The sequence below is a fragment of the Phacochoerus africanus genome, chromosome 8 (assembly GCF_016906955.1).
Source record: "Phacochoerus africanus isolate WHEZ1 chromosome 8, ROS_Pafr_v1, whole genome shotgun sequence".
NCBI lineage: Eukaryota > Metazoa > Chordata > Mammalia > Artiodactyla > Suidae > Phacochoerus > Phacochoerus africanus.
In genome coordinates, this window is record NC_062551.1 from 87,070,921 (window position 1) to 87,097,398 (window position 26,478).

Genomic DNA, 26,478 nt, shown 5'->3' on the forward strand with positions numbered 1-26,478 from the left:
GAGTGCTTGGAGGGGTGAACGCACGGACAAAGGATTCCATGGACCCGCCGCCGCTGCCCTGGCCTGGCCTCTCACACAATGGAAAGACCTTTCGAGGCTGCACCCAGCTCGCCCCCTCCCTCAGCCAGAGATGCCCAGAAATACAGCTGAGTCCAGTCTCGGAGCAAGCCCCCTCCCCGTTCAAAGGGCCCCAGCGGGCAGTGGGGAGCAGACAGTACAGGAAGGCAGGGGTCTCTTCCTTCTCTTAGCTATTCTGACCTCTTGACTTTGCTTGTGCCATTCCCCTGCCTGGCATACCCCCCCTTCCTCTTTCTCTAAGAATCCTTCAAGGGTCAGCTCAGGTTCCACCTCCTCCAGGAAAACCCACTGGGTTACTCTAACCCTCACTGACTCTCTCTGTTCCCAATGGTCTAGCAAATGGCATCAGGTGCCAATGTGGGACTCAGATTCCAGAGCATCCTTTCCTCTCTGGTTTGTCCTCCCTGCTACTGCCAGAGGGAACTTTCTAGAACACAAATGGGACCTTGTCACTCTTCCTACAGATGTTGACTCTCAAGTGTGGCCTTCAAAACCACCCCCAACTCTGGTCCCATCCTTTCTGTCTGGCTTCATTTCCTGCCTCAGATTCATGCTCTAAGACTTGACCAAGTGAAGGGGCAAATCTGCCTCCCAGACTATGTGGGCACCCAGGGCAGCCCTTCTGAGGCTGGAGAAGCTGGGACTTTGCCTTGATCCCAAAAGAGAGATGTTGAGGGTCCCCTCCCCCACCTCATTCTACACACACACACACACACACACACACACCCCAAGCTGCCGCCAGGGAGCCCACTAAGGTTTACAGCCTTAGACTATATGCTAGCACCATGGACAGCGCCATGGGCAGTCTCTGGGTGCTACTAAAATCCATCAGTTCACAGGCCTGTCCTGGAGCATGCACGGATTTCCTACAGCAGGCATTTGCTGAGCACCAACTGCATGCCCCACACCTGCTAGGTGCTATGGAAAATACCAGATGGAAAGATACTGACTTGCACTGCACCCAAGAAATTTACCGTCTTGTTGGGAAATTGATTGCCCTGGCACCAGCTTCTCACCTCTCTCCCTGCAGGTTGCCATAGCCATGCTTACAAACCATAAAACGGCTCATATCACTCCCATGGTACACACACACACTCCCGCCAGTGCTTATAGGGTGAACTCCAAGTCATTTAGCACGACCTTCCAGGCCCTCTCTGACCCAGACCCGGCTCTCCTCCCGCCCTTGCCACACACACCCCCAACCCTGTAACCCAACACTCCAGCCTCGCCTGTCTTCCCCAACGAAAGCATCTGCCGTGATTTCCTCCCTCTTTCCCCCTCATTCAAGGAACACGTCTCCTCTCCTTTTCACAGAGAACTCCTAGAGAGCCTTCAAAACTCAAACCAAAAATACCCCGGAAACCCCAACATCAATTGTTTCCTCCTCTGTACTCCCGGAAGTTTTGAACATAACCGCATCACCTGGCATCACTGAATTCTGACCTACTGTGCCTCCCTTACGACAGAAGGAAATTTGTCCGGGCCCATTAGACACCGTTGGAAGTTTCCAGAAGTTCAGGGGCTTTCTTTTTCTTTCTTTCATTGTATTATTTATTTGCTTATTTATTTACTTACTTACTTACTTTTGTCTCTTTTCTAGGGCCACACCCGTGGCATATGGAGGTTCCCAGGCTAGGGGTCAAATCGGAGCGGCAGCTGCCGGCCTACACCACAGCCACAGCAACATCGGATCTGAGCCAAGATGGGCATCTATACCACAGCTCATGGCAACGCCAGATGCTTAACCCACTAAGTGAGGCCAGGGGTTGAACCTGCATCCTCGTGGATACTAGTCAGGTTCGTTACCACAGAGCCACAATGGGAACTCCAGGGGCTTTCTAAGAACTGTAGCTGACTAACCACAATGCCAGCAAGACTCTCATTCGACAACTTACAGATTTACTTGGAAGTCTAAAAATAATGTCAAAGCTGTGCTTTTTATGTCATTTTTTTTTTTCACTCTAGAAATCTGTCTGCCTTGTCTTTGGGAAGAGAAAGCATGACTCATTATGCAGCTCAAACGCCCAATAATTGTTACTGTGTGATTAAATAAAACATCGCCTCTGAAGGAGCTAAAGCTGATGTGAGGCTTAGCCCTGCTGAGTGTTGTCACATATGTGCTTCCCAGGTCTATCTTCCCCACCCAAGCCTCCACACCACCTGAGAGCCAGGACCAGGTGACTTTTAATTCCATATTTTTGAGCCCTAGCACAGTGGCTGGCACGTGTTCGGCTTTTGTCAACACTGGATGAATGATTAACAATGGACTTGAATTAAGACTGCCCGTGTTCGGGAATTCCCATCGTGGTGCAGCGGAAACGAATCTGACTAGGAACCATGAGGTTGTGGGTTTGATCCCTGGCCTTGCTCAGTGGGTTAAGGATCTGGTGTCGCTGTGAGCTGTGGTGTAGGTCGCAGACGCGGCTCAGATCTGGAGTTGCTGTGGCTGTGGCGTAGGCCAGTGGCTACAGCTCCGATTAGACCCCTAGCCTGGGAACCTCCATATGCCACAGGTGCGGCCCTATAGACCAAAAAAATAAAATAAAATAAAATAAAAAGCCTGTCCACGTTCAAATCCTCACTCTACCATGAACTATCAGTATAATTTTAGACACAATGTAGAGAGAGCTCAGTTTTCTGAGCTGTAAAATGGGCATTTTATTAGTATCAACCTCATGAGGTTATTATGACATCTAAATGGAACACTGTCAGTAAAGGACCAGGCATAGAACCCGGCCAAGACTAAGGGCCCAACAATGGTTCATTGGTATTATCATTGCTGTTGGGTTGACTGGCATGGTTTACACTTAAGCTCATTGGAATGCAGAAGCAAGAGAGCACCATGACGTGGCGTGATCCAAGATGACTTTGTGAGCTACTATTTATTAAGCCTTTTTCTCTGTGCCAGGACTATCCTGTGAGGTGGGTATTATGATTACCCCCCATTTTATTCCCACAAGGAAACTGAGGCACAAGAGATTAATTTGCTTGAGATTATGCAGCCAATAAGTAGAGGAGCCAGGATTCAAACCAGGACAGTGTGGCCCCAGGCTCTTTCTTAACTTGCATGCCGCACAGCTAACTAACCCTAACCTCGAGAAAGCGGGAGACTGAAGACAGCTTCAGCCTTCCTAGAATCTCCATGCATCAGTTTTTCCATCTGTAAACAGAGTAACAAGAGTACCTACTGGGAGTTCCCAGGGTGGTACCATGGTAATGAAACTGACTAGTATCCATGAGGATGAGGGTTTGATCCCTTGCCTCTCAGTGGGTTAAGGATCCCACATTGCCATGAGCTGTGGTATAGGTCAGATCCTGCATTGCTGTGGCTGTGGTGTATACTGGCAGCTATAGCTCCGATTCGACCCCTAGCGTGGGAACATCCATATGGCACAGTTTTACCCTAAAAAGCAAATTAAAAAAAAAAAAAAAAGAGTACCTACTGCTTCTCAGGGCTTTTATAAAGAGTAGGTATATTAGTCTGCTTGGACTGCCATAACCACATACCAAAAATTGGGTTAACCAGCTTAAACAAGAGACATTAATTTTCTCATGGTTCCAGAGGCGGGAAGTTCAAGGTCAAGCTGCCAACATGGTTGGTTTCTAGTGAGGGCTTTCTTCCTGGTTTGCAGACGGCTGCCTTCTCACGGGCCTTCTCACATGGGCTTTTCCTATGTGCCTACAAAGAGGGGGTTGGGGCACAAAGCTCACCGGGGTCTCTTCTTATCAGGTAAGAACACAAATCTTTTTTTTTTTTTTGTCTTTTTGCCTTTCTGGGGCCTCTCCTGTGGCATATGGAGGTTCCCAGGCTAGGGGTCGAATCAGAGCTGTAGCCACCAGCCTACACCACAGCCACAGCAACGCAGGATCCGAGCCACGTCTGCGACTCACACCACAGCTCATGGCAACGCCAGATCATTAACCCACTGAGCAAGGCCAGGGATCAAACCCGCAACCTCATGGTTCCTAGTCGGATTCATCAACCACTGAGCCATGACGGGAACTCCAAAGACACTAATCTTATCGGATCAGGGAACCACTCATATGACCTCATTTAATCTTAATTACTTCCTTAGAGAGCTCATCTCTAAATTCAGTCACTTTAGGGGTTAGGGTTTCAACACATGAATTATGCAGGGGGAAGGCAAGTCAGCCCATAGCATTAAATATGCTAATAATGCAAAATTATTTTATTTAGGAAACACTGGTATAATATTTACCACATGCCAGGCACTTTCCTAAATGCCACATGTATTAAAAAGTGCTTAGGGAGTACCCATTGTGGCTCAGTGGGTTAAGAACCCGAGTATCCATGAGGATGCAGGTTTGATCCCTGGCCTTGCTCAGTGGGTTAAGGATCCAGCGTTGCTCTGAGCTGTGGTGTAGGTGGCAGAGGTGGCCTGGATCTAGCATTGCCGTGGCTGTGGTGTAGGCTGGCAGCTACAGCTCTGATTTGACCCCTTAGCCTGGGAACTTCCACATGCCACAGGTACAGCCCTGAAAAAAAAAGTGATTAGGTCACACCCCACACATGAACCATCCATGTGTCTTGTGGTTGTTATTAACGTGCAGACCCTCTCTTTCGCTCTTGTGCACCTGCTGTGTGTCACTCGTTAGGCTGGCCACTTAGATCTGCCTGTTCCTTGGTCCCACGAGCTCGGCAGCAGCCTTCACTCTATGTCCATTATCTGAAGGAGGAAGCCAAGGCTCGGGGACAAAGTGACTTCCCCAGGACAATCCAGGAAGAACTTACTGAGGCTGGTGGAGAACCCATATCTGTCCGTTCTCTCAGTAATTCCAGCAAGACCCACTAAAGCTCTAGACTTGGCCAGCACCTTGCACATGGGGAGAAAGGACCAAGTCTAATGTCCTTCAAAGTGGGAGGAGTCACCCCAACCAGCCCACCTCCTGGGACTGATGAGAGCAGTCAGCAAGCCCAAGGATTCCCTGGAAAGTGCTCAGTGAGCCATGACACACGCCCACACGGGAAGGCCCTTTCTGTTATCCTCCCTGGCAGAAGGCACATGCTGTCTGAGGAGGCAATAGCAGAAGCCATGACAGTTGTCACAATTTCATTATCAATTCCTTCATCAGAGCCACTCACGAGAGTCGGTTTCCATAACCGGGAGGGGGCTGGGCCCCTGAGAGTCTGTTTCCTCCACCTAGAAGTGGAGGACACCAAGCAGGGGCCAGGGGAGGTGACATTGCAGGAATCTGCAGCGGGGATGGGGTAAGGGCCAGGAGGCCTGGACTTAGAATCAGAAGACCCAGCTCTGCATTTCTGGGTGGAGGAAGGGTGCAAGCCCTGGCAAGTCTTCATGCTTTCTGGGAATCAATTTCATTTCTTTTTTTTTTCTTTTTTTTTGCCTTTTCTAGGGCCGCACCCGTGGCATATGATGGTTCCCAAGCTGGGGGTCTAATTGGAGCTGCAGCCACCGGCCTACGCCACAGCCACAGGAGCAACACCAGATCCAAGCCACATCTATGACCTCACAGCAATGCCAGATCCTTAACCCACCAAGCGAGGCCAGGGATCGAACCCTCAACCTCATGGTTCCTTGTCCAATTCATTAACCACTGAGCCACGATGGGAACGCCTCAACTTCATTTCTTAACATCCTATTATGAAGAACTTAACACTGAAACATGGAGCTGACAGAATAATATAATGAACCCCCACGTACCTACTACTCAACTTCTGCAATTACCAGCTCAAGTCCCATCTTATTTCCTCTGTTCTCCCACCCACTCCTCATATTCTTTAAGCCAGTCCCCGACATCCCATCACTTCATCTGCCAATAGCTCAGTCTGTATAAAGATAAGGACTCTTTTTTTGGGGGAAAAAAAAAGTAATTACAGGGCCATTATCACATCTAAGAACCTTGACAATGATTCCTTTGTGACAAATCTTCGCTCAATGTTCAAATTTCCACTTGCCCCATAATTAGTTTGGGGAAATTTTTTTTTCTTTTTCTTTCTTTTTTTTTTTTAGAATTTGTTTGAATCAGGATCCAGATTAAGTTCCCACATCGATCGGTTCACATGCCTTTTAAGCTGATCTATAAATTTCCTCACCATCTCTTTTTCTTTTCCCTGCCTACGATTTATTAATTGAAGAATCTGGGTCGTTTGTCCTATAGACGTGTCCCGTGGTGTGGATTTTGCTCGCCGGGTCAATGTCTTGATCTGTAAAGCCAGGGAATCATCTGCTCCAAGAATTCAGTGAGATAATGTCTGTGAACAGGCTCTGACCGGTGTCAGGCACCCACAATTGTCGTGTGTTAATGTACCTTTCAAGCCTTTCCATACCCTGTGGGTCTGCTTCTCTGATGCTATAATTGAGGTTCCGAGAAGCTTAGTAACCTGCCCACGCTCACACAGCAAACTAGCAGGAGAGGGAAGAACGGGAGGGGGGAGTTGAAAGAACACTGATTCCATGTAGAGGCTCAGACTGGAATCCCACTGCACCCTTGAAGAGCCTTATGGCCTCGGGTTTCTGCTCTCTGAGCCTCAATTTCTTCATTTGCAAAACACCAGCCAGGAGGCCAAACCTGCACGAAGCTGAAAGGAGATAATGTGAGAAGAGCCTGCGTCATTGCGATGCCCGGCAGCCGGTGCCTCGCCCCCAACACTTTAGCTGTCTGCTCTCTGGCCCAGCCTCCTTCCTCCCCAAGCCTGGATAAGGCTTGCAGCTCAGATGGTGATAAATCTGGACCCTCGGCCTACCCCGAGCCCACCCTCAGGCCGGCAGAGACAGGGTGGGCGGCCCTCGGAAGCTGAGCACGCTCTGTTCTTGGCAGCTTGGCAGGCGGCTGTGACCTCTTGGGCTTCGGGAAACAATCAGCTATTCTTTCTTCTTCCCCCTCTGTTTGTTGCGCATCCCTGGGCCAAGGGCCACCCCCCCCCCCCCGCCCCGGGAGAAATGCTCCAACTCCCAGCCCAGCCCAGCCCATCTGCACAACCTACATGGATGATTTCCAGGCATCAGCCTTGGTTCTCACTAAGCCTCAGTCAGAACTCACACATGAACTGACACCCAGCATTCTGACTTCTCCCCAGATTCCCCGTCCTTTACTCATTCCCTAAGCAGCAGGCTGGACCTTGAAGGTAATACCAAAATAATGAAGTAATGACAACAACAAAAAGAATAGTAGCCCACAGTTAAACAACACCCACTGTACCCCAGACATGGTTCTGAGCCCCATGCATATGAGGCAGGGACTATTACTGACCCCAATCTGCAGGTGAGGAGACAAAGCACTGTGAGTTTGAATAACTTGCCCAAGGTCCCATAACTAGTAAGTGATGGAGTTGGCATTTGAATGAAGGTTTTCCTGTTAAAAGATGGGTGCTATGGGGAGTTCCCGTGCGGCTCAGTGGATTAAGGATCTGGCGTTGTCACTGTAGCAGCTCAGGTCCCTGCTGTGGTGCGGGTTCAACCCCTGGCCCCAGAACTTCTGCATGCCACCATCGAGACCCCTCCCCCAAAAAAAAGACCTGACGCTGCAAGGAGGGAGGGAGGCCCAGCAGTTGGCAGCTGCCACACCTGCCAAGCTCCATGCTAGTTGCCTTCAATATGTTATCTCATTTAAGCTTCACAAGAGTCTCCAAATCTCAAGCTTTGCTGTCCATATTTGCGTGGGAGGCAACAGGCTCAGAGAGTTGGAGCACTGTGCCCAACGGCACACAGCTGGGTCCACTTGACTCCAAGATCAGACTCTTTCTACCCTTCCAGGCTAAGAATACAATACAATGCACCACCCTCGAATTCAAATGAGGTGGTAAGGGACCCCTGCAGGAGAGCAATAACCATAGGCTGGAGGAGCTCAGAGAGGATGGAATTAACTTCCCAAAACTTCCTGGGAGAGGGACCACATCAGGAGCTGGGACTTGACTGGTGGCAAAACCACCCTCACACCATAGCAGGCTTCTAACTGGGGCCCAGTCCTCTGTGAGATGCTCGATGTGGCAAAGCTGGCCCCTGCACTCCATCTTATAGCCGTGCAGCCTGAGATGATCTGGGGACATGTCGTCTGAGGCCGCACAGTGAGGACTCAGGCCTCAGAGCTCTGTCCTTGAACTCTCTGGCAGTGACGGGCATGCTGCAGGGTGGAATGGGGGGCGGGGGTTGGAGGTGGGGGCTGAGGAGGAAAGACACTCCACCCAGACCAGTGTCATTAGCCAGTCATAAGCTCTCATCATTGGTCTGTTTCCGTGACTCTTCGGGCTCCCAATTCCAAGCACAGGCGCAGAGTTGACACTCAAGAAACTTGAGGGTGGGGAAGGTGGAAGGGGTGGGATCTTGTACCAAACCCAGGGGCCTCAGACCCCAACTCAGCCCAGAAGCATCAGGGCCCATTCTCAGGTGAGAAGACCGAGGCTCAGAGAAGCAAGCAGTGTCTCCAGAGTCAGAGCCAGGAAACTTCACCTGGGCTTGAAACCAGGCCCTTCAGATCTCACCGCGGCCAGTCTGACTCTGACATCCTGCGGCCCCAAGATTCTCTCCTTGTGGCCTGAAACCACAGTTCTTCCCCTGGGGGTGGACCACAGGGCCCCAACGCCACCATGGCCTGGCCCCTGCCCAACCGCAGCCCCCACTCAGCCTCGCCACAGTCAGTTCCGTGGTTTCCCGAACACTCTCAACTAAGAGCAGCTTTTACCATAACGGTTCCCACGAGGGGTTGTCGGTCAGTGGTCCTTGCTTGGTTCTCGATTTCTTTTAAAGGGGAATGTGGCCGAGGCCCAAGCGGGACCGGGGGCTGCCCCTCCCCAAGTGACCCCCTCCACGTGGATCTCACACTCTGACCACAGTGCATCAGTTCAGCTTAATTTTATTTCCTCTTATAAATGGGCACAGCACGGGAAGTGTTAAAAAACAAAAAAATCAATCAACCAAAAAAAAAAAAAAAAAACCCCAAACAGTTCCTTCGCAAGGCTGGGACAGTAAGCGCCCGCCACGGGGCAGGTGCCTTGGTTTCTTTTTTCCACCGCTTTTTCTTAAAGTTTTGGCCATGAACTTAGGACAGGTATGGTTAATAAACAGGTTATGGGGGAGGGATGGGGCAAGGAAGCCTCGGGGAGGGAAGGGCACGTGCCCCCCCATCCCAGGCAGGGTTCTGTACAGGAAAAAGGACGCATGGGAGGGGCACTGTCTTCAGGGGGCTCCCTGGAGCCGCGCTGCCTACAGAAAATATTTACATGCATTCGCCACACTGCCTCCGGTGCGCTGAGCTGCCTGGTGGACGCCCGGGGGGATGCTGGGGCCATCAGCCCTTAGATGGCGACTCTGGGGCCCGGCCTCGGCGTCTCTGTAAATCTGTACACAGTTTGTGGGCTTCTATTTACAGGCGGGAGGCCTGGGGAAGCAAGTCCAGGGTGGTGGCTGTCAGAAGAAATCCAGGAACACCGAGGAGGCCTGAGCAACTCCTGTCCCAAGAGCCCCGGCCTGGAGGCCTGGACAGGTGGCTTTGCCAACCCCAGGGGCGGTCTGGGCTGAGCGCCCCAAGCCACTGCCTGCTGACCTGCCCAGCCCAGCTCTGGTGACCACCCACTGCTTCCAGCAATCAAGGGGATGAACCCTTCAGGAGAGGGACCCCCCTCCAGCCCGCTGAGGAGACAGAGCCTGGGCTCTAGAAGTCACAGCGGGGGAAGGAGGGGTGGCCCTGGCCCGTGTCTAGCACACAAGCTCCCTCTTGCTTTGGACTTGGTCGCATTCCCCACAAGGCCCGGGCCCCACAGGATGTGTCCCCAGACGCGCCAGGGTGGCTGGGGACCTATTTGGACAGGACTTGCACGCATCACACACGTGCCCAGGCGGGGTGAGGCCTGCACCCACACTGCACCTAGGAGAGCTCCAGCTCGTCCTTTTCACCGCCTGCTGCCCGACTGCCCTGCGGACTTGGGCTGATGGGTCTGTGTTAAACTTCGTGAATACAAAGCCTGGACATCTGACTCATCCAGGCTGTGAACGAGGCCCTCGGCCTCCCATCTCGGACAAAGAGAAGAAGCCAGTGCCAGGAGGCAAACCCCCAGGTCTCACGTTAGGCTCCAGCCCATAGAATGTGAGGAGTCGGGTCTGCTGGGGTCAGGCTGGAGCCACCCGGTCCCTCCAGCCAGCCCGTGTCCCACTCAGCTGTCCTGGGCTGGGCTCCACGCCCAGGCTGCACCCACTGCTGGGTCTCATACCCTGGTCCCAGCATCCTGGGGCTTTCCTAGTGGGGTCCAGATCCTCTCTCTGTGCTCCTTGGCTTCTCAGCCTCGGCCAGCCCAGGCCTTCTCACCCAAGCTGCTGCCGGGAGACAGCATCCTGACAGGGAGCAGGGCGGGGAGAGGCTGGGATTTTGGTCTCTCCCCAGCCCTTCCGTGCCCGCCCGGTGACGGAGGCCGGGTCACCCCCCTCGGATCCTGGGCCCGGGATGCCTCTCCCTGCTCCTGCCCCCCTCAAAGTCTCGGACCGGCTGGGTTCCTCACAGGCCTCCAGGCCCTGCCCAGGGGACCTTTGGGTCTCAAAGACGGAGCCCCAGGCTGGAAGCAGGGCAGTGGAAAACCCAGGCTGGGGAAGCTCCCCGGACCCTCACCCTCAGCGCCTCGGGCACCCCCAGCTCTCACCCTGCGGAAGCCTATTGCCAGCCAGCAAGTCTTGAAAAGGGAACAGAAATAAAACCTGGGTTCTTGATTTTAACCTGGGTTGTGGGCAAGGGGTGGGGGGGTGAGCCCCAGCCAATCACAACTCAGACCACACCCCTCGGCTCCAAGAGCCCCCACAAAGCCCACTCCCCCGGAGGAGATTTGTGACCCCACATTTAAAATATCTACATAAGTGGCCCCACTTGTAAGGGTAATAAAGAAGGGGAGGCGAGTCGGGGTGTTTGACACGCCCACCCCGCCTGCCCACAGCCCTCGGCCTGGGGTGGTGCGTCTGGAAGGGCTGCTTCCAGCTGCCACCAGATGCGCCAGGTTGTTTGGTCACAGTCAAGGGCAGTTGTCCACCGGAGGGAGCCTGGGAGGGCCCAGGGCCGGGGATGAGGTGGGCCTGGGGAGGCAGAAGGGAGAGGGTACCGAGGGCCTGGGCGCAGGGCCCACCCTCACAGGCACTTTGGAGACTTGTGTCCTGGGAGGCAGAGTCAGCCCCCTCACTCAGGGCAGGAGGGGGACGAAGGGAGACCAGGAGCCCCACAGCACGCCCGCTCCCCTCCCTGGGCCTTTGGTCCTGGGAGACCCAAGCCTCCTCCCCCAGCCTAAGGCCGAATTCCAGGAAGCAGCCTGCCTTCCTCTGTAAGCGGGGACTGGCCCCGAACCAAGCCCTTTGCAGACTACAGACTGGAGGGGAGCAGGCAGGGTGAGGCCGGGCCGGAGGGTGTGCAATGTCCTGCAGGGGGCGGGGGGGGGGGGTTGTGGCGACATCCCCCGCACTGCACTTAATTCCAGGGAAGGTGGGGGTCCACCCGTCCTCCTCCAGTGTGAAAGCAGGGTTGTGTGGGTGAGACTGTGTGCATCCACATGGGATTGTGGCTGACTCCCGGGGGGTTGGTGGCAATGTGGCTGGTGCAGGTGTTGTGAGGGCTGAGTGTGACGGGGTGACTCAGGGGACCCAATATGGGCTGATTGTTCCAGTCTAATTGCACCCTCCCCAGTAGCCTGACGGCTGGAGACAACATGTGTGATGTTGGAGTGTGTGGGGGTGGGGCATGGGGGAAGGTGGCAGAGAGGGAAGGAAGCCATGCCGTCACCACTGGGTGATGACTAGTGACTTGCATTGTCATAGCATCGGGGGGGGGGGGGGGGCGGCACATGAGAAACGCACGAGAATAAGCATCTTTGGAAGGATGTGTGTGTACGTGACATGTCTCATTTGGCTGGGTGGTCAAGATTGCATATGATTTTGTCGTTGCATGCTTCTGTCTTTGTGTGTGACGATATGTGTGACCACGGGGGAGGTGGTGTCTTAGGAGAAGGAGGTTCAAGCACCCCAGCCCCTCCTCACCAGAGGCTGCCAGGGCACTCTTGAGAAGTCAATACCTTGGGGGCAGACTGGGAAGGAGGTGAAGCCTGTGGGTGCATGGGGATCAGGCAAGGATGAGGAAAAATGACCCAACAACCCCAGAGACCAGGACAAAACAGGCTGGTGGTGAGGGGTACCCTCTCACCCAGGCAGAGAGGGGACCTGGGACAGGGGCAGGAGGTTGCAGTGTCTCAAAGATTTCGAGGGCTGAGCTTGCCAAAGGCTTGTCCTGGAATCTAGCCTGCCTGCCTCTCTGCCCCTCGAAAGAAACCTCAGGCAGCCCTGTGGGGCCATGTTAGGGCTCAAGCCCCACCCCTTCTTCCACCAGCCAATCAGGAGCTTCCTTCCTCCTGTCCATCTGACATGAGGTCCTGAAGCCCCAGGCTGGTGGTCGGGGGGAAAACAAGTGATGAGCTCATAAGGGCACAGTCTGGGGCAGATGGCAGTGCCCCCTGTCCCTTGGGGAAGAGCTGTGTGAGGCTGGCAGTCTAGGCAGACCTTGGGAGGGTGGCGGAGATGAACTGAGGCCAGGTTGCCTCCCAGGCCCAGTCCCAGGCTGGGGCTGGTAGTGCCAGGCTAGGGACTGGGCAGAAGGGTGGTGCTGCGGCTACAGGGAGGCACTGTGGCTCCGCTAGGCGTAGAACTCCTCCTGCTTGTCAGGCTTCTGGTACGTGACGCTTGCCTGCTTGGGCTCCTCCAGCGTGTAGCTGCCCTCGTCCTTCTTCTTCATGCGGTAGATGAGCAGAGTGACCAGGAAGGCGGCGAAGAGGGCCCCCACCACCCCGCCCACGATCACAGCTGTGGAGGAAGAGGGCAGAAGTCAAAGGCCAGAGGCAGGCGAGGGTGAGCCCAGAGCCTGAGGAAAGGGCAGAGGGCCCTGAAGGGTGGGACAAGAGTTGGGAAAGGGCTAGGAATATCCAGCCTGGAACCAGAGCTGGAGTAAAGCCTGGAGTCAATGCTAAAACACCAGCGCTGGCCACCATTTACAGCCCACTGCAGCGTGGCCCTGTTCTAGTGACCTAACACACAGGAAGGCACAGAATCTCCACCCAGCACCATGAGGGAGGTGCTGTGCTATGGTCCTCATCAAATGTGAGATGCCATTAGTTGGGAGGTGCTCCAGGATTTTACATACCCTCAGGAAAGAAGAAACTTCCAGGAGTTCCCGTCGTGGCTCCGTGGTTAATGAATCCGACTAGGAACCATGAGGTTGCGGGTTCAATCCCTGGCCTCAATCAGTGGGTTAAGGATCCGGCATTGCCGTGAGCTGTGGTGTAGGTTTCAGACGCGGCTCGGATCCCGCGTTGCTGTGGCTCTGGCGTAGGCCGGCAGCTACAGCTCTGATTAGACCCCTAGCCTAGGAAGCTCCATATGCTGCAGGAGCAGCCCTAGAAAAGGAAAAAAGACAAAAGAAAAAAAAGAAAAAACTTCCACCTAAACTAGGCCACATCCCCACTGCAGAAGAGTTCACATAGGAACAGATGAGCACCGAGAATTCATTAAGTGCAGAATGATTATCCTTGTTCTAGGATGAGGAGAAGGGAGCCTGGGGGCAGTGAAGGACCCTCCTGAGGCCGCACTGCTCTTAAGTGGGGAGCAGGGTTTGGACCATGAGTCCAGAGACTCTTCAGGAAATGTGGCCAGGGCTGGCCCTCAGGACTGGCATCAAGGCTGGGAGCAAGTCAAGCAAGGGATGGGGTCAGAGATTAGCATCCAGCGGCGAGGGCCAGGAAGGGTCAACCAGCATGGCCCAGGGAAGCAAGGGTCAAGGGCAGAGTCTGAGGAGGGGTCAGCGGGTACTGAGGAAAGTGCTGCGGGTAGGATGAAATCAGGGTCAGACCCTGGGGCAGAGTAGTCCAGAGAAGGAACCAGAGGATGGGCCCTAGGGTCCCCAAGTCCCACGCTTTGCCTTCCTAGGAAAGCAGGCTCCTAAGAAGCCCACACCCTGACCGCACCCCCACCCCGGGGTTCCTAGAGGATAAGTGAAGCCCCACCAGCTGCTCCCTCCGGGGTCCTCCCAGGCCCCAAGTCTCACCTACGAGCACCTCCTTCCGCTCCAGGATGCTCTTCTGGGGCAGCTGAGCTGCCGAGCTGCCTGGGTCGATGGCATTGTCCAGGAGGCCGGGGCCTGGGCGGGCACCCTTGGGCAGTGTCCCAGGTGGAGGCGATGGCTTGGCCGCAGCTTCACCCACGGCCACTACCTCATTGGCTGTGTCTGGCTGTGTGGTCTCTTCCTCTGGCAGCTCAAAGTCCCCGCTGGGTCCCCCGCTCACTGGCACCTCCGGCTCATCCCGGATGGTGGTCAGGAAGGACTCTGGAGTTGGGGTCTGTAGGGAGGGTAGCATGAGCTCAGGAGCCAGGCCCCAGCACCTCCTGCCACAGGGCAGCCACACACATGGACACAAGGCCGCTACCACCACTGCACTTCCCTGGGCAGGGCTAACACTCACGAAGCACTCACCATGCGCCAGGCACTGTGCTGAGCACCTCGCGGGCAGTTTATCCTCACAATATCCCCATAAAGGAGGTATTACTACCCCTCATTTAGAGAGTAGGAAATAGGGGTTCCCATCGTGGCTCAGTGGTTAACGAACCCAACTAAGAACCATGAGGTTGCAAGTTCGATCCCTGGCCTCACTCAGTGGGTTAAGGATTTGGTGTCGCCGTGAGCTGTGGGGTAGGTTGCAGACAGAGCTTGGATCCCACATTGCTGTGGCTGTGGTATAGGCCGGCAGCTACAGCTCCGATTCGACCCCTAGCCTGGGAACCTCCACATGCCGCAGGTGTGGCCCTAGAAAAGACAAAAAAAAAAAAAAACAAAAAAAACACAGAGAGTAGGAAATAGGCTCAGAGAGGTTAAGGGAGTTGCCCAAGGACACACAGCTAGTGAGTGGCAGAAGCAGAACTAAAATCTCCAGATGCTATGTTCCCAACCACTCCACTGCTCTGCCTCTGTTCTCACATCCTGGTCCCCATCCCGTCTCCATCACTTCCTTCTCCAGCTGCCTTTGTAACAATCCTTAGGGGATTCCTGTCAGGGACTGCTAGTTGGGGACAGCTGGGTGCAGCTGCTGCATCCTTGGATCCATGTGCCTGGGGCAGGCCCGAGTCCCTTAGCCTGGAGGTCAGTCCAAGAGCACGACAGATCTCGATGGCTCCCACCACATGGAGACAGGACCAGAGCTGGGGTCGCAGCAGGGATGGAGCTGCTTTATGGGTGGGCATGGAGAGGGCAGGCCTGGTGTCTGGGCCGAGGAAAGGCCATGTGCAGAGGCCGCACCAGCCACCTGGGCTCCGTGGCCCAGCCCTGTGTCCCCCGCCTGCATGCCAAACATCTGAGAAACACCAGGTTGTCCCAGCTGCTCAGAGGTGTTGAGAGCAGGGCCTGCATCCTGCCCAGACTGGCTAAGGGATCGGAGGGGCTGATGCTGACCCAGGAAGGTAGCTCCACAGCCTGAGCGCCCTCCTCTGTGAGGCGGCTGCCAAGGGCTTTAACACCCCTGCCAATGCCACGACATCCCTCCTTGCCCAGCACACCTGGCAGGGACCAGGCTCCTTCTCCCATTTCTTGATCCCCCCATCCTGGCATTCCTTACATCCTCATTCTCTTCCATATAGCCTCCCACCCCATCCCTAATACCCCAAACACCCACACACACTCTCACACACACACACACACCCGAGCTCTGGAGCTGACCTCAGGGTTCAAATCCTGACCCTGCCACTGCTGGCTGTGAAGCCTTGGGACGTGGCCTCACCTTTAAAGGAGGAGGGCTGCCGTGCCACACCCCGGGACAGGTGTGAGGGTGAGAGGAGAGGGCACAGGTCACGTGTTCGGCGCCAAGCCTGCCACCCACGTGAGCTGCAGTATCCCTCTCATATCACCGGCTCTCAGTCACCCTCGGATGGCTAATAACAATCACAAGCACGGGCATGGAGATGACAATGACCCAAGTGAGGCCTCTCGTGTGCTTGGAATTGCCAGGCACTGTTCTGAGCATTTGGATGTGGCAGGAAACATAATCCTCACCACCCTCCCGTTGGCATTCTAGAATGTGCTCCTTTTCGCAGGTAAGGGAAGGAAGGTAGAAGAAGGGTCCAGGACCTCCTGTAGGCATCTGGCAATGGAGGCGTTCTGACCCAGGCCACCTGGCTCCTGAGTCTGTGCTGTTAACCAGCACCCCAGGCCCTCCCCCCCGCAACACTCCCATTCGACCAGCTCCTTCCTCGTCAGCATCTTGTCCCAACATCTGAAGACCGGGGCCTGGTCCCTCTTGTGTCGCCATCCACCTCACCCTCTGTCCTCACCCTGTGGCCCATCCCCAGCCTTGGCCCCCCAGCTTCACACCTCTCCCCCTCCCCGCCTGGCTCGCCTCTGCCCAGCTCCATCCTCCCCGCCAGGCCGGACCCCCCTCCTCTGCTCTGACCTCTGAACCCTCCCAACCAGCTCACCTGAGCCACCTCCGTGGGTCCAGGGGCGGTGGTTCCCAGGGGCAGGGTGCTCTTCTCAGGCATGTCAGGCTCCTGGGTGGTCACCGGCCTGGGAAGGGCCCTGGGCCTGGAGGTAGCTGTGCTGACCAGCCTGGGTGTTGGGGCCTCTGTGTCCAAGACCGCCACCGTGGTAGGAGGTGAGGGCACCGCTGGGGTGGTGGCCCGGGCCGTGGCTGCCGTGGTCAGTGGAAGAGGCAGAAGCCTCCATAGGCCGGTGGTCCTTACGCCAGAGGTGGTGGCCGTGGAAGTGGGGGTCGCGGGGACACTGGGGGCAGCAGTGGCCACAGTGGCAGGCACCGTGGCCACAGTTGGGGCTCCTGTGGTTGTGGCAGCAGTGGTGGCCGTAGGAGTGGAGATGGTGGTAGCTCTCTGGCTGGGCTCTTCTGGGACCTCTGTCACTAGTGGGGGGCTGGTGGCTGGCTCCGGGGTAGGGCGCTCCGTGGGGAGCTCTTCGAAGGGTGTGCCCACGGGCTGGACGTCCATGGTGGGCAGCACCGCGGGTGTGGTGGACACTGCCAGGGCCACGTCTGGGCTGAACCGCATGGCTGTCTCAATGCCCGACTCCTGCTCGAAGACTGAGGGGGGTGGGGGAGAGGAGAGAGCTAGGGAGCTGCGTGATTTGAGGGGCACAAGGACCCCGGGTAAGCAATGGCCACACGATGGGGACTCCCAACCCTCGCCCTTTGCATCGTTATCCCAGGACAAGATGCGGGAAAGGAGGAAAGGCACTGTCTGGCCACAGGTTACCAGTTGGCCAATGGCTAGAGACGGTTCCCCAGCTCCTCTCTGCCTAGCCCAAACTTCTAAGGGACCACCTCTTCCAGGAAGTCTTCCTGGGCAACACCAGGAGGGTGACTCAAGCAGCACTCACAGAGAGAGAAGCACAGACAGAAACGGTGGGGAGGTAGGGGTGCTGGGGCCTGAGGCCTTGAGGTCCACGAGCTGCCCCTGCCTGATTTCCCCCACCTCTACCCCCCACCCCGATTTACATGAGCCTGCATGAGCTCCTCTTTCTTGCCGCCAGAGCCTCAGACACGGGAGGCAGAGGGGCACTGCCAGCGCAACACACATAGGGACAGGGAGGGGAGTACTCACAGCCCGAGCCCGAGCCCGAGTACAGGTCGTCCAGCTCATCATCCGGGAAGGAGTCGTCATCCCCGGAGCCCTCGAGGTCCACGGGCCTCTCGAAGTTCTCGCTGCGCCAGCGCTGAGCCTGGGAGGAGGGCAGAGTTCGGGCACAGGGCTCAGCACCTGAGGCCAGCAGCCAGGATATGCCCAGCAGAACAAGAGATGCTCTCATGGGCCAAGTGACAACAAAAGGAAGGCATCAGATACAGTCTCTGAGGGGGCAGACAGAGAGCCGGGGTGGGCCTGATCGCCACTTCCCACCCTCCCAGAGCCCAGGGCAGCCACGCCACCTTCCTGCCTGATGGCCGCCACAAGGGACCCCGTCACTCCCCCATCTCCTGGCAGAACTGGGGTTAGAGCCAGAATGCTGGATTGGAGTCCTGGCTTCCTCACCGACTCAGTCTCTCCAGGCCTCAGTTCACTCGTTACACGTGGATAGCACCGGCCTTGCCCGTGGCTGGGAGCATGCAGTGTGCCAAGCTGCTGAGCGCGCCTCAAAGCAGCAGGTGCTCAACACAGGTCAGCCTTACCCTCGCTGTGGCCAGAACCATCTGCCTCCTTCCACAGAGAGGACAGGACTAGGGTCCCACTGCCCCAGGTCACCAGTGCACATGTGATATGGTGAGATTCAGACTCTACTAGGGACCCAAAGTGTGACACCCCAAAACCCCAAAGGCAGGGCAGTTAGTTCCATCAGCTAGACATGAGTGTTGGGGAGCTTTGGGGCTCTGGGTGGGAAGCACCTTGGATAAAGGGGGGAGAGAGAGAAGGGAGGTGCGCTCCAGCCCTGGTCCTGGGTCCTCCCCAAGAAAAAGTCAGCCCCTCTGTCTCTACCTCCCCCCAGAGTATCTCAAAGCCCAGAGTCAACTCAGGGCCCAGATGCCACTTCCACCTCTGCCACAAGAGTCTCCTGGGGGCTCCTCTAGGGCCAAGCTCACCAGGCCCAAGATTCCTCCCCGAATCAGAACCTGAGGGGGCCTGATGCTGTGGTTCCTGGGACCGGAACACCCCTCCCCAATGCAACCCCGGGCTGAGAGCCAGCACTAAGGACATCTAGGACCAGAGCACAAACCCCACCACACCTGTGACCCTGGGTCCAGACTGAGCCCAGCTAAAAGTCCCTGCCCCCTGAGAGCTTTCAGAGAAAGATGACCTGGTGCTCAGATCTGAAGGATTAGCACTTGGTCTTAAACAGCTGACATAGACAGAGAAAAGGCATCTCAAGCAGAGGGAACGGAATAAGCGAAGGCTCCGAGGTGGGGAAGAACAGTATAGAGCACACCTTCCAAGCTGGGTCTGGAACCCCTACCATCCCTGGATTCCGGCCACCAGGCCCCTATCTGTCCTTGAACATGCCTGGTCTCTCCCACCTCTTCCACTCAGGCTGCTCCCTCCACACTCTTCCCCTCACCCACCAACATCCCATCACCTAACTCCTGCTCCCCTGTCACTTCTTCCGAGCAGCCCTCCTACTCTGATCCTTCGGAGCATCCTCCACATCTGAATTTACACCCCTCACTGCTTGTCTATATACCTTTGCTTGCATATTTGCTTGAGTAGATACTTTCTCTGTGACTGCGCCCACTCCCACTAAACTAGACCCCAGTGGAGGCAGGACAGTGTGGTGTCAGACACACAGTAGGGAGCAGGAAGCATCTGTTCAGGGGTGGGCTAGGAGGTGGAGGATGTGAATAATTAATTCCTAGGACCAGATCAGGACGAGGCAGAGACAGACCAGAGTTGGGGTTGGGGAGGGGCCAACCTAGGCTCTCAGCATTCAGGCGATGACATTTATCTTGGAAACTGGTCACTTTTTAAAATTCTGACTGCACACCAGAATATGGGGAAAAGGCGGTTCAGCGGTTCTGAGATGGAGTCGGGGCATCTGCACTGCCTGACTGACGTGGGGAGCCGTGTGAGCGGGAGAGCGGCTGGATGAGCACTGCTCTCTACCTCTGCCTCTCCCACCCCAACAGGCCCCCTCCTAGAGTTCCTCCGGAGCTAGAGAGGACCCCAGTCCTGGCTTCCAGCCCCAAGCCTCGACCACCTGCTCCAAAGCCCTACCCGGGCCAGGCAGGGCAGGAGGCCAGGGCAGGGAGCCAGGAGATTCCCCCCACCACACCCGGTTACCCCCCCCCACACACACACACAGGCTCAAAGTAATGAATTAATCAGTATTTACTTGCTACCAGTGAGTCATGGAGTGGAACAATTAGAGTAATTGCTCCGTGACTAATTGCTGGGTCTTCCTCCGTTTTAGACATTTCAGGAGCTCAGAGCAGCTACCCTGCAACTCCCCCCAGCTCCCATCTCTGCTCCCACTTCCCAGAAGGACAAATGCCCAGGACCCGAGGTGAGGGGGCTAGAAGCTCCCACACTCCCAGCTTCTACAGCCTGGCCCAGCTTAAGCTGGGCTCCCTTGGAGACTTTTGGCTCCATTCTTAGGCAAGCAGCCTGAAGCCAGAGCCGAGCAGCAGGCTCAGGACTGAGCAGGGACGGGGCTCTGACTGCTTCTCCTGAGCGGGGCCATCCAGGTCTTTCCAGCCTTCCAGGCAGCCCAGGAAAGGTTGGAAGCCCTTTAGCTGGGAGGAGGAGTGCTAAGAAGTCTTTGGTCCCTGGGGACCCCAAACTGTGGTAAGCGGGGGGCCGAAAAACAAGGAGTCCTGATGATTCCTCGGTGACTAGCACCACACACCAGCCCCTAGCACCCTGCTCCCTCCCAGAAGGGCTGGCACAGATCCCGTGCCCCCTCTAGGTAAACCGCACACCCTCCCACGCTTGATAAATACATCCAAACACACCCCCACAAAGCCACACAGACCCTGGAAATGACACCCCCAGAGATACAGAAAGAAGACACGGAGACACACCCTGGCATACACTCACCTAAAGGCAGCCACAGAGAGGTACCGCAGGTTGGCATGCCTTTGGGTACTAATAGGCACATGTCTAGGGTGAGGGGACGAGATGGGGGAGCACGCTGTGTGGCTCTGAGGCTCAGAGACAAGTATGGAGCCTCCTGTGAACCCATCAGCCTCCACTCAGGTAGCTCTCACCTAGCTACTATTCATCCCCAGCTCAGTAGCCATCCACATGACAACCGTTACCATGACGACCATCTCCTCCATGCTAAGGACCAGGAGCTCCAGCTCCCCATAGAGATGGGGGGGGTGGGCAGGAGAGGGAGTGATCATGGAGGAACAGAGAGGATGACAGGGAGGGGGAGGGGGAGACACTGGCTGGGGACAGAGATGCAAGGACAGAGGGAAGCCAGGGGTCAGAGGGGCACTGGGGGTGGGGACAACAGGGAGGAGGGAGGGGAGGGAGGACTCGGTGCGAGAGAGAAAGGGAAGGCGAGAGTGGGAGGCGGAGGAAGAGAATTCTCTCACATCCTAATTTAGCCTCACGCTCATCAGACAAAGCTGGGGAAGGGGCCACCTCAGTGATTTTCCAAACCTGCATCCAAGAGAACATTCTTTCCAGATAAAAAGCAGCCCCCAGACAGGGGAGGCGGGGGTGGCCCGTAACCCAGTCACCCCTGAGTTCACCCTGGGAAACTTAATGCCGGGGACACCTGAGCCCTGTGGGGTGCAGGTGGGATGCAAGGATGCCATCCTGCCCAGCCCCCTCCAGGTCTGCTAAGGGCCAGCTGCACCCCTCCCAGGAGGGGCCAGGGCTCATGGGCTCTCCCAGGAACACCACAGGGATGCAGAGGAGAGAGGAGGGGGTGGGGTTGGGGAACCAGGCCTGGGAGGCAGTCGGGAAAGCCTCAGAAGTCACAAGTGCCAGAAAAGAACGGTGACAAACAGCCTTTGACCCCCAAATGACCTCTCTATCTGCATAATTCCATGCATAATTAGCATAATTATCCATGCCATTCCCTTAAAGGAGAACTGAAACCAAATGCCGGCCTCCCCCTGAGCCTCACTGTGCCCCCTCCAGGTAAACCACACACCCTCCCGTGCTTGATAAATACATCCAAACACACACACACACACACACAGAGTCATGATCCCCATTTACTAACCCCAACCTGTGCGCCCATCACAGCTCACAGACAACAGCCTGGCACAGACCATACGACAGGCTCACCCATTTACCGCCCAGCCCCCAGTTGCACAGAGACGCACGCGCACACACACACCTGCACCCCTCCCCTCTCCTCACCTAACACACCCCACGATGCCCCACACGACCTCAGCAGGACCCCATAACCACATGTTGGTGCACACCGACCCTCCCCAGGTGCGAGCATGTCCCCAAAGCCACTGCCCACCCTCCCCAGAGCAGGGACACCCTCGGACTCTGACGCAAACCTCACAATGTGTCAACAACCTTTGCTTGTGCTCCCATCCCCACACCCACCACCCAGCCTACTGCTTCCCCCACCACCAGTGGTGAAAGTCCCAGCTCCCCAGGGGAGCTGCTGAGGGTTGTTGGGGGTTCCAGAGACCTCTGCCCACCACTTCAAAGACCCTGCCCCAGGTCAGGCGCTGGAAGCACTTCACCGGCACCGTAACCTTCACAGCCTCCCAGGATCTACTAGTCCCATTTTACAGATGCAGGCACTGAGGCTGGTGTTCAAAATGGAGACACGAGCATGGCTCCTCGGCCTCTAGAACCCTTGCTCCTAACATTCCAGGGTCTCTGCCAACCTGCTGCTCATCCAGCATTCCTTCTCCTGTGACTCAGAGCCCCTGTAACAACCTCAGCTCATAATGACCATCCCCACACACCCAACATCCACACAAGCCGTGCACACACGCCAGCACATGGCGAACACCCAAATGCTCCCAGATACCCACTCCTGCGCCCCACACGCTCCACCCACGTGGCCCTGAAAAGGCACCCACCGCACCATCCATACGCCCCACTCTCAGATACCCCTAAGCAGGCTCCTAATGCCAGCATCCCACTCCTCTCCACACACACGCGCGCTCACGCACCAGGTGCACACACCATGCACACTTTTCCTCTGGGGTAGGTACAGGCACACACATAATGCCAGGGTGGGACATGGCACTCTTCCCAATGGACTGACACACCCCATGCCATTTTCCCTTACCGCCCTCTTGCCACCACCCCACTTTGAGCTGATCCACAGCCTTTCCCCAAGAAGCACCTCAGGCTCCCCACCCTGGTAGGACCAGGCCCAGTGTGACCACAGCCCCCACCCCCAGCTCACCCTCCCCACCTCAACGTGACCCTCTCCAGAGTTTCAGAGCCAATGGGGCGGGAGAGTAAATTCCACCATCACCCCTCCTCAGCCACTCACTCTGAGTGCCAGGGGGGTAATGGAGGGACATTCAGAGCAGGCCACCTCTCTCCTCCCGCCCCCAGCCTCCTCTGAGCCTCCTCCAAGACCAGGAGAAGGCCGGGGTAGCTCATGCCCAGCGCCCCCCCCACCTGCTCACCCCCATCAGGGGTCTTCCAGGGTAACAGAGGTCCAGCCAGAATGACTCAGCTCCTCCCTTCACTACCCCCTGGACAGCAGGCAAACCACTGCTCGGCATCTCAGTGTTCTCATCTGTAAAACGGGGGTGATGATAATAGCGTGTGGCTCACAGAGCTGTCATGAGCGCCAAATAAGACCATGCAGGGAGCGGGCTGAGCACAGGACCTAACACTGAGAACTGAATACATAAATGTGGCTGAGATGACTGTTAGTTAATATTTCGATTATGTTAGTTCCTATCTCTAATGTTTCTATTATGAATTCTCAAGATTTTATCTCATTTAAACCTCACCAGCCTCTCGAGGGGAAAAGAATCTGAATAATTACACCCATGCTGCAGGTGAGGCTATTCATGCCCAGAGAGGCTAAGTAGCATTGCCAAGGCCACACAGCAGGGGAGAGGGCAGAGAGAGAAAAAAGGAGAGGCTGGATGGCGGGGAGGAAGGGCAAGTTGCAGAAACAGGCACAGACACACAAATTAGGTCAGCTGGCGGGGGGCCAGGAGCCCAGCACCCTGTGCAGTGCTAATCATGCTGCAAAAACTAAGAATAAAATCAAGTATAATTAATTCTGCCCGCACTTCCTCCCCACATCAGCTGGACTTGGGCTCCAGTCTCCTGGTGACTGGAGGCAATGTGAGCAGTGGTTGCTTTCGGCTGAGGCAGCTGGGGGTTCAAGTCCAGCTCTGCTTACTTGCTGGGTGACTCTGGCCAAGTTACTTAACCTCTCTGAGCCTGTCTGGTTAAACAACAATATCTTCTTCATGGAGCGGCTGTGAGAGTCCAGTGAGATGATGCAGCAAAAGCCCTCCTGCTGCCCAGCACACAGTCGGCACTCAATAACGGCTTGCTGGCGTCCCTGTGGGAACTTTCCCACCTCAGACCTCACCCGAAGGCCTGAGTCATCAGTGAGTTCGGCGCTCCCTGCTCACAACTGTGGAGCTTGAGCCTCAGAGAGGGGACAGAGGGGTAGGTGGTGGGGAATGAGCCTGCCAAGCAGCACTCAGAGAGGTAAAGAGATCTGTCCAAAGACACACAGCATCTTCACACTAGCTCCCGGAAGCAGGGTGGGCTCAACAGAGCCCTCTGAGTCCCCATAGGCTCCGTCCTCATCAGTGCCCGTCCCCAAAGGCCCTCAGTCCTGTGAGAACTCCGTGCCCCTCACGCTCACCAGCTCCAACCCGGAGACCCAGAGCATCACCACAGGAATGTGGGCCAGGGCCAGGCTCTGGGCGGCAGGACGGCCAAGGGGGCTGCACAATGGACAGCCTGGACCGGGAAGGCGGGGGGCGGGGGGGGCGGTCTCCGCCCCCCGACACCGTCCACAGCTGCCCTGGCTGGGAACCGGGCACCCGCCACATTCACTGGCTGCCACAGGGTGAGGGGCACGAAGGCGGCATCTGCTGGGCAGGGGCCCCAGCGCCCAGGTCCCAGAGAGCAGAGGGCCTGGGGGAGGAGCAGGGGCAGGAAGGGCTGAGAAGGCCCACTAGACAGTCCACCCCCACCCCAAAAACAATCAGCGAAGCCCAGACACACACTGACAGCCACATTCGCTCCCACCGCCCTCATTCCAAACACCTGCCCCCCAGATCCTCCACACGGGCAGCTGAGAGGGCAGGAAACACCCTTTGGCGTCCACCCCATCCCAGCCAGCTGTTCTGCCAGGGACATCCTGATAGCAGAGCCCTCCCTACCTGATAGATACCCTGTTCCACCAGCTCCAGCCCGCCCCTCCATCACCTTCTCCACTTCCCACCCCTGGGCTCCCACCATCCTCCCCAGAAGCACTGCCCCCCCAGCCCCCCACCTCCCAGACCCAGACAACCCCCTCCCCCTTCTCTGCACTTCCGCCACCCCATTTGGAAATGAACCTTCGGCTTGGTGCTCTCGGCGCCTTTCTGAGGCTTTCTGATTCGGACATTCCCGGCGTCCAAGAATTCAGCCCTCAGGCCAAAGAGAGCCAGGACAGGATTATTTATGAGCGAAAAGGGGAAAATAACCTACATTCCCAGCATCAGGGGACTAGTTAAATAACTTAGGGCAGAGCTACGACACAGAACACCACGCGGCTATCAATAACTGTGTTTTAACCAATTCACACTTTATAATCAGGTCCTTAAAAGGCATAAATGCATAACAAAAGGCTTCTTCTTTTTTTAATTTGTTTCAAAGAATATGCAAGGACATGAGAAATGTCTACACTGGCAGTCAGGAGGCAGTGAAGCAGGGCCATGACAGGATCATTTTGACAGGTCTGTTTCTCGGTTGGTACCTGGGTGACCTTGGGCAGGTAGATAACTCTCTCCTGGTTTTCCTGGTAAACAAAGATAATCACCACCACCACCTCGTGGGGTCCGCGGTAGGAGAAGCCATGTGCCCACAGATTACCGAATTGCTGGATGAATGTTGGCTACTAAGACTTCATCATCAAGTTTAAAAAATAGATTACAAAAAAAAAAAAAGTAGAGCTCAATCCTGTTTTAATGAACTTGGTACCCAAGTGTATCTCTAGACACTGAATTCTACTAGAGGTTCCCAGAGGCTCTCTCTGAGTGGTGGGATGACAGTTAGTCTTTCATTTTTTCCCTCAGGTCCTGTTTGTATTTTCCAAATGTTCTACGATAAACTCAGAGTACTTGGTTATTAGAAATAGCATGTTCAGGTTTCTGGGTTCCCATCCCTGTCACTCCCCGGTCTCTGAAACTCCGCGGCCCCTGCGTTCTGCTGAGACCCCACTGGGGCTGGTCGTGAGTTCCAACAGGGAGCAGCAGAAAGGAAATAAACACAAAAGCCTCTGAGGGAGCTGGCAGACCCGGTGGCCCTGTGCCTACGTTGCTGCGATTCGCTGCAGACAAGCCGGCTTGGCAGGGCCCGGCTCCCTCCCCCCGCAGTGACCCGCTGGCAGCCACGGTCGGCTTCCAGCACCCAGACAGACACCTTGCTTGGCCCACCCACTGCCTTCTTCCATCAGCCTAGTTCCCTGTCCCAGGCGGAGTGCAGGCTGGCCACCCTACAGCTGCTCACCCTTGTCACCTACACCTGGCCAGAGGATGACAGCGCTGCTCTGAGAAAACCAGCCCCAGTCGCCCCATCCATCCCAGCCACCTGCCCTCCGGCATCATCCTCGCAGCCACCCTGACTCACCCTGACTCACACTGCTCATTTATCCCCAAGCTTGTGTCTGAGAGCAGGACCACCCACTGAGCATCCCCCCCCCTTCCCCGGCTGCCCCTCCCACCCCCCACCCACTCTTCTCACACTGAATCCTTTGTGGATGCCTTCCAGGCCTTGCACATGCTCTTCCCGCTTCCTGGAAGACCCATTT

The 26,478-nt window shown here is 56.0% G+C and overlaps 1 protein-coding gene across 1 annotated transcript in view; it reads right to left on the minus strand.

The window, feature by feature from the left end:
- Window positions 1–8,894: 8,894 nt before the first annotated feature.
- Window positions 8,895–26,478, minus strand: part of SDC3 (syndecan 3) — a 37,727-nt gene continuing 20,143 nt past the window's right edge. Inside the window, exons 2-5 of the mRNA XM_047792963.1 lie at window positions 17,667–17,784; window positions 16,533–17,146; window positions 14,116–14,407; window positions 8,895–12,878 (exon numbers count right to left, since the gene is read on the minus strand). Of these exons, the coding sequence (XP_047648919.1) occupies window positions 12,712–12,878; window positions 14,116–14,407; window positions 16,533–17,146; window positions 17,667–17,784 (1,191 nt within the window). The 3' untranslated portion in view covers window positions 8,895–12,711. The remainder of the gene's footprint in view (window positions 12,879–14,115; window positions 14,408–16,532; window positions 17,147–17,666; window positions 17,785–26,478) is intronic.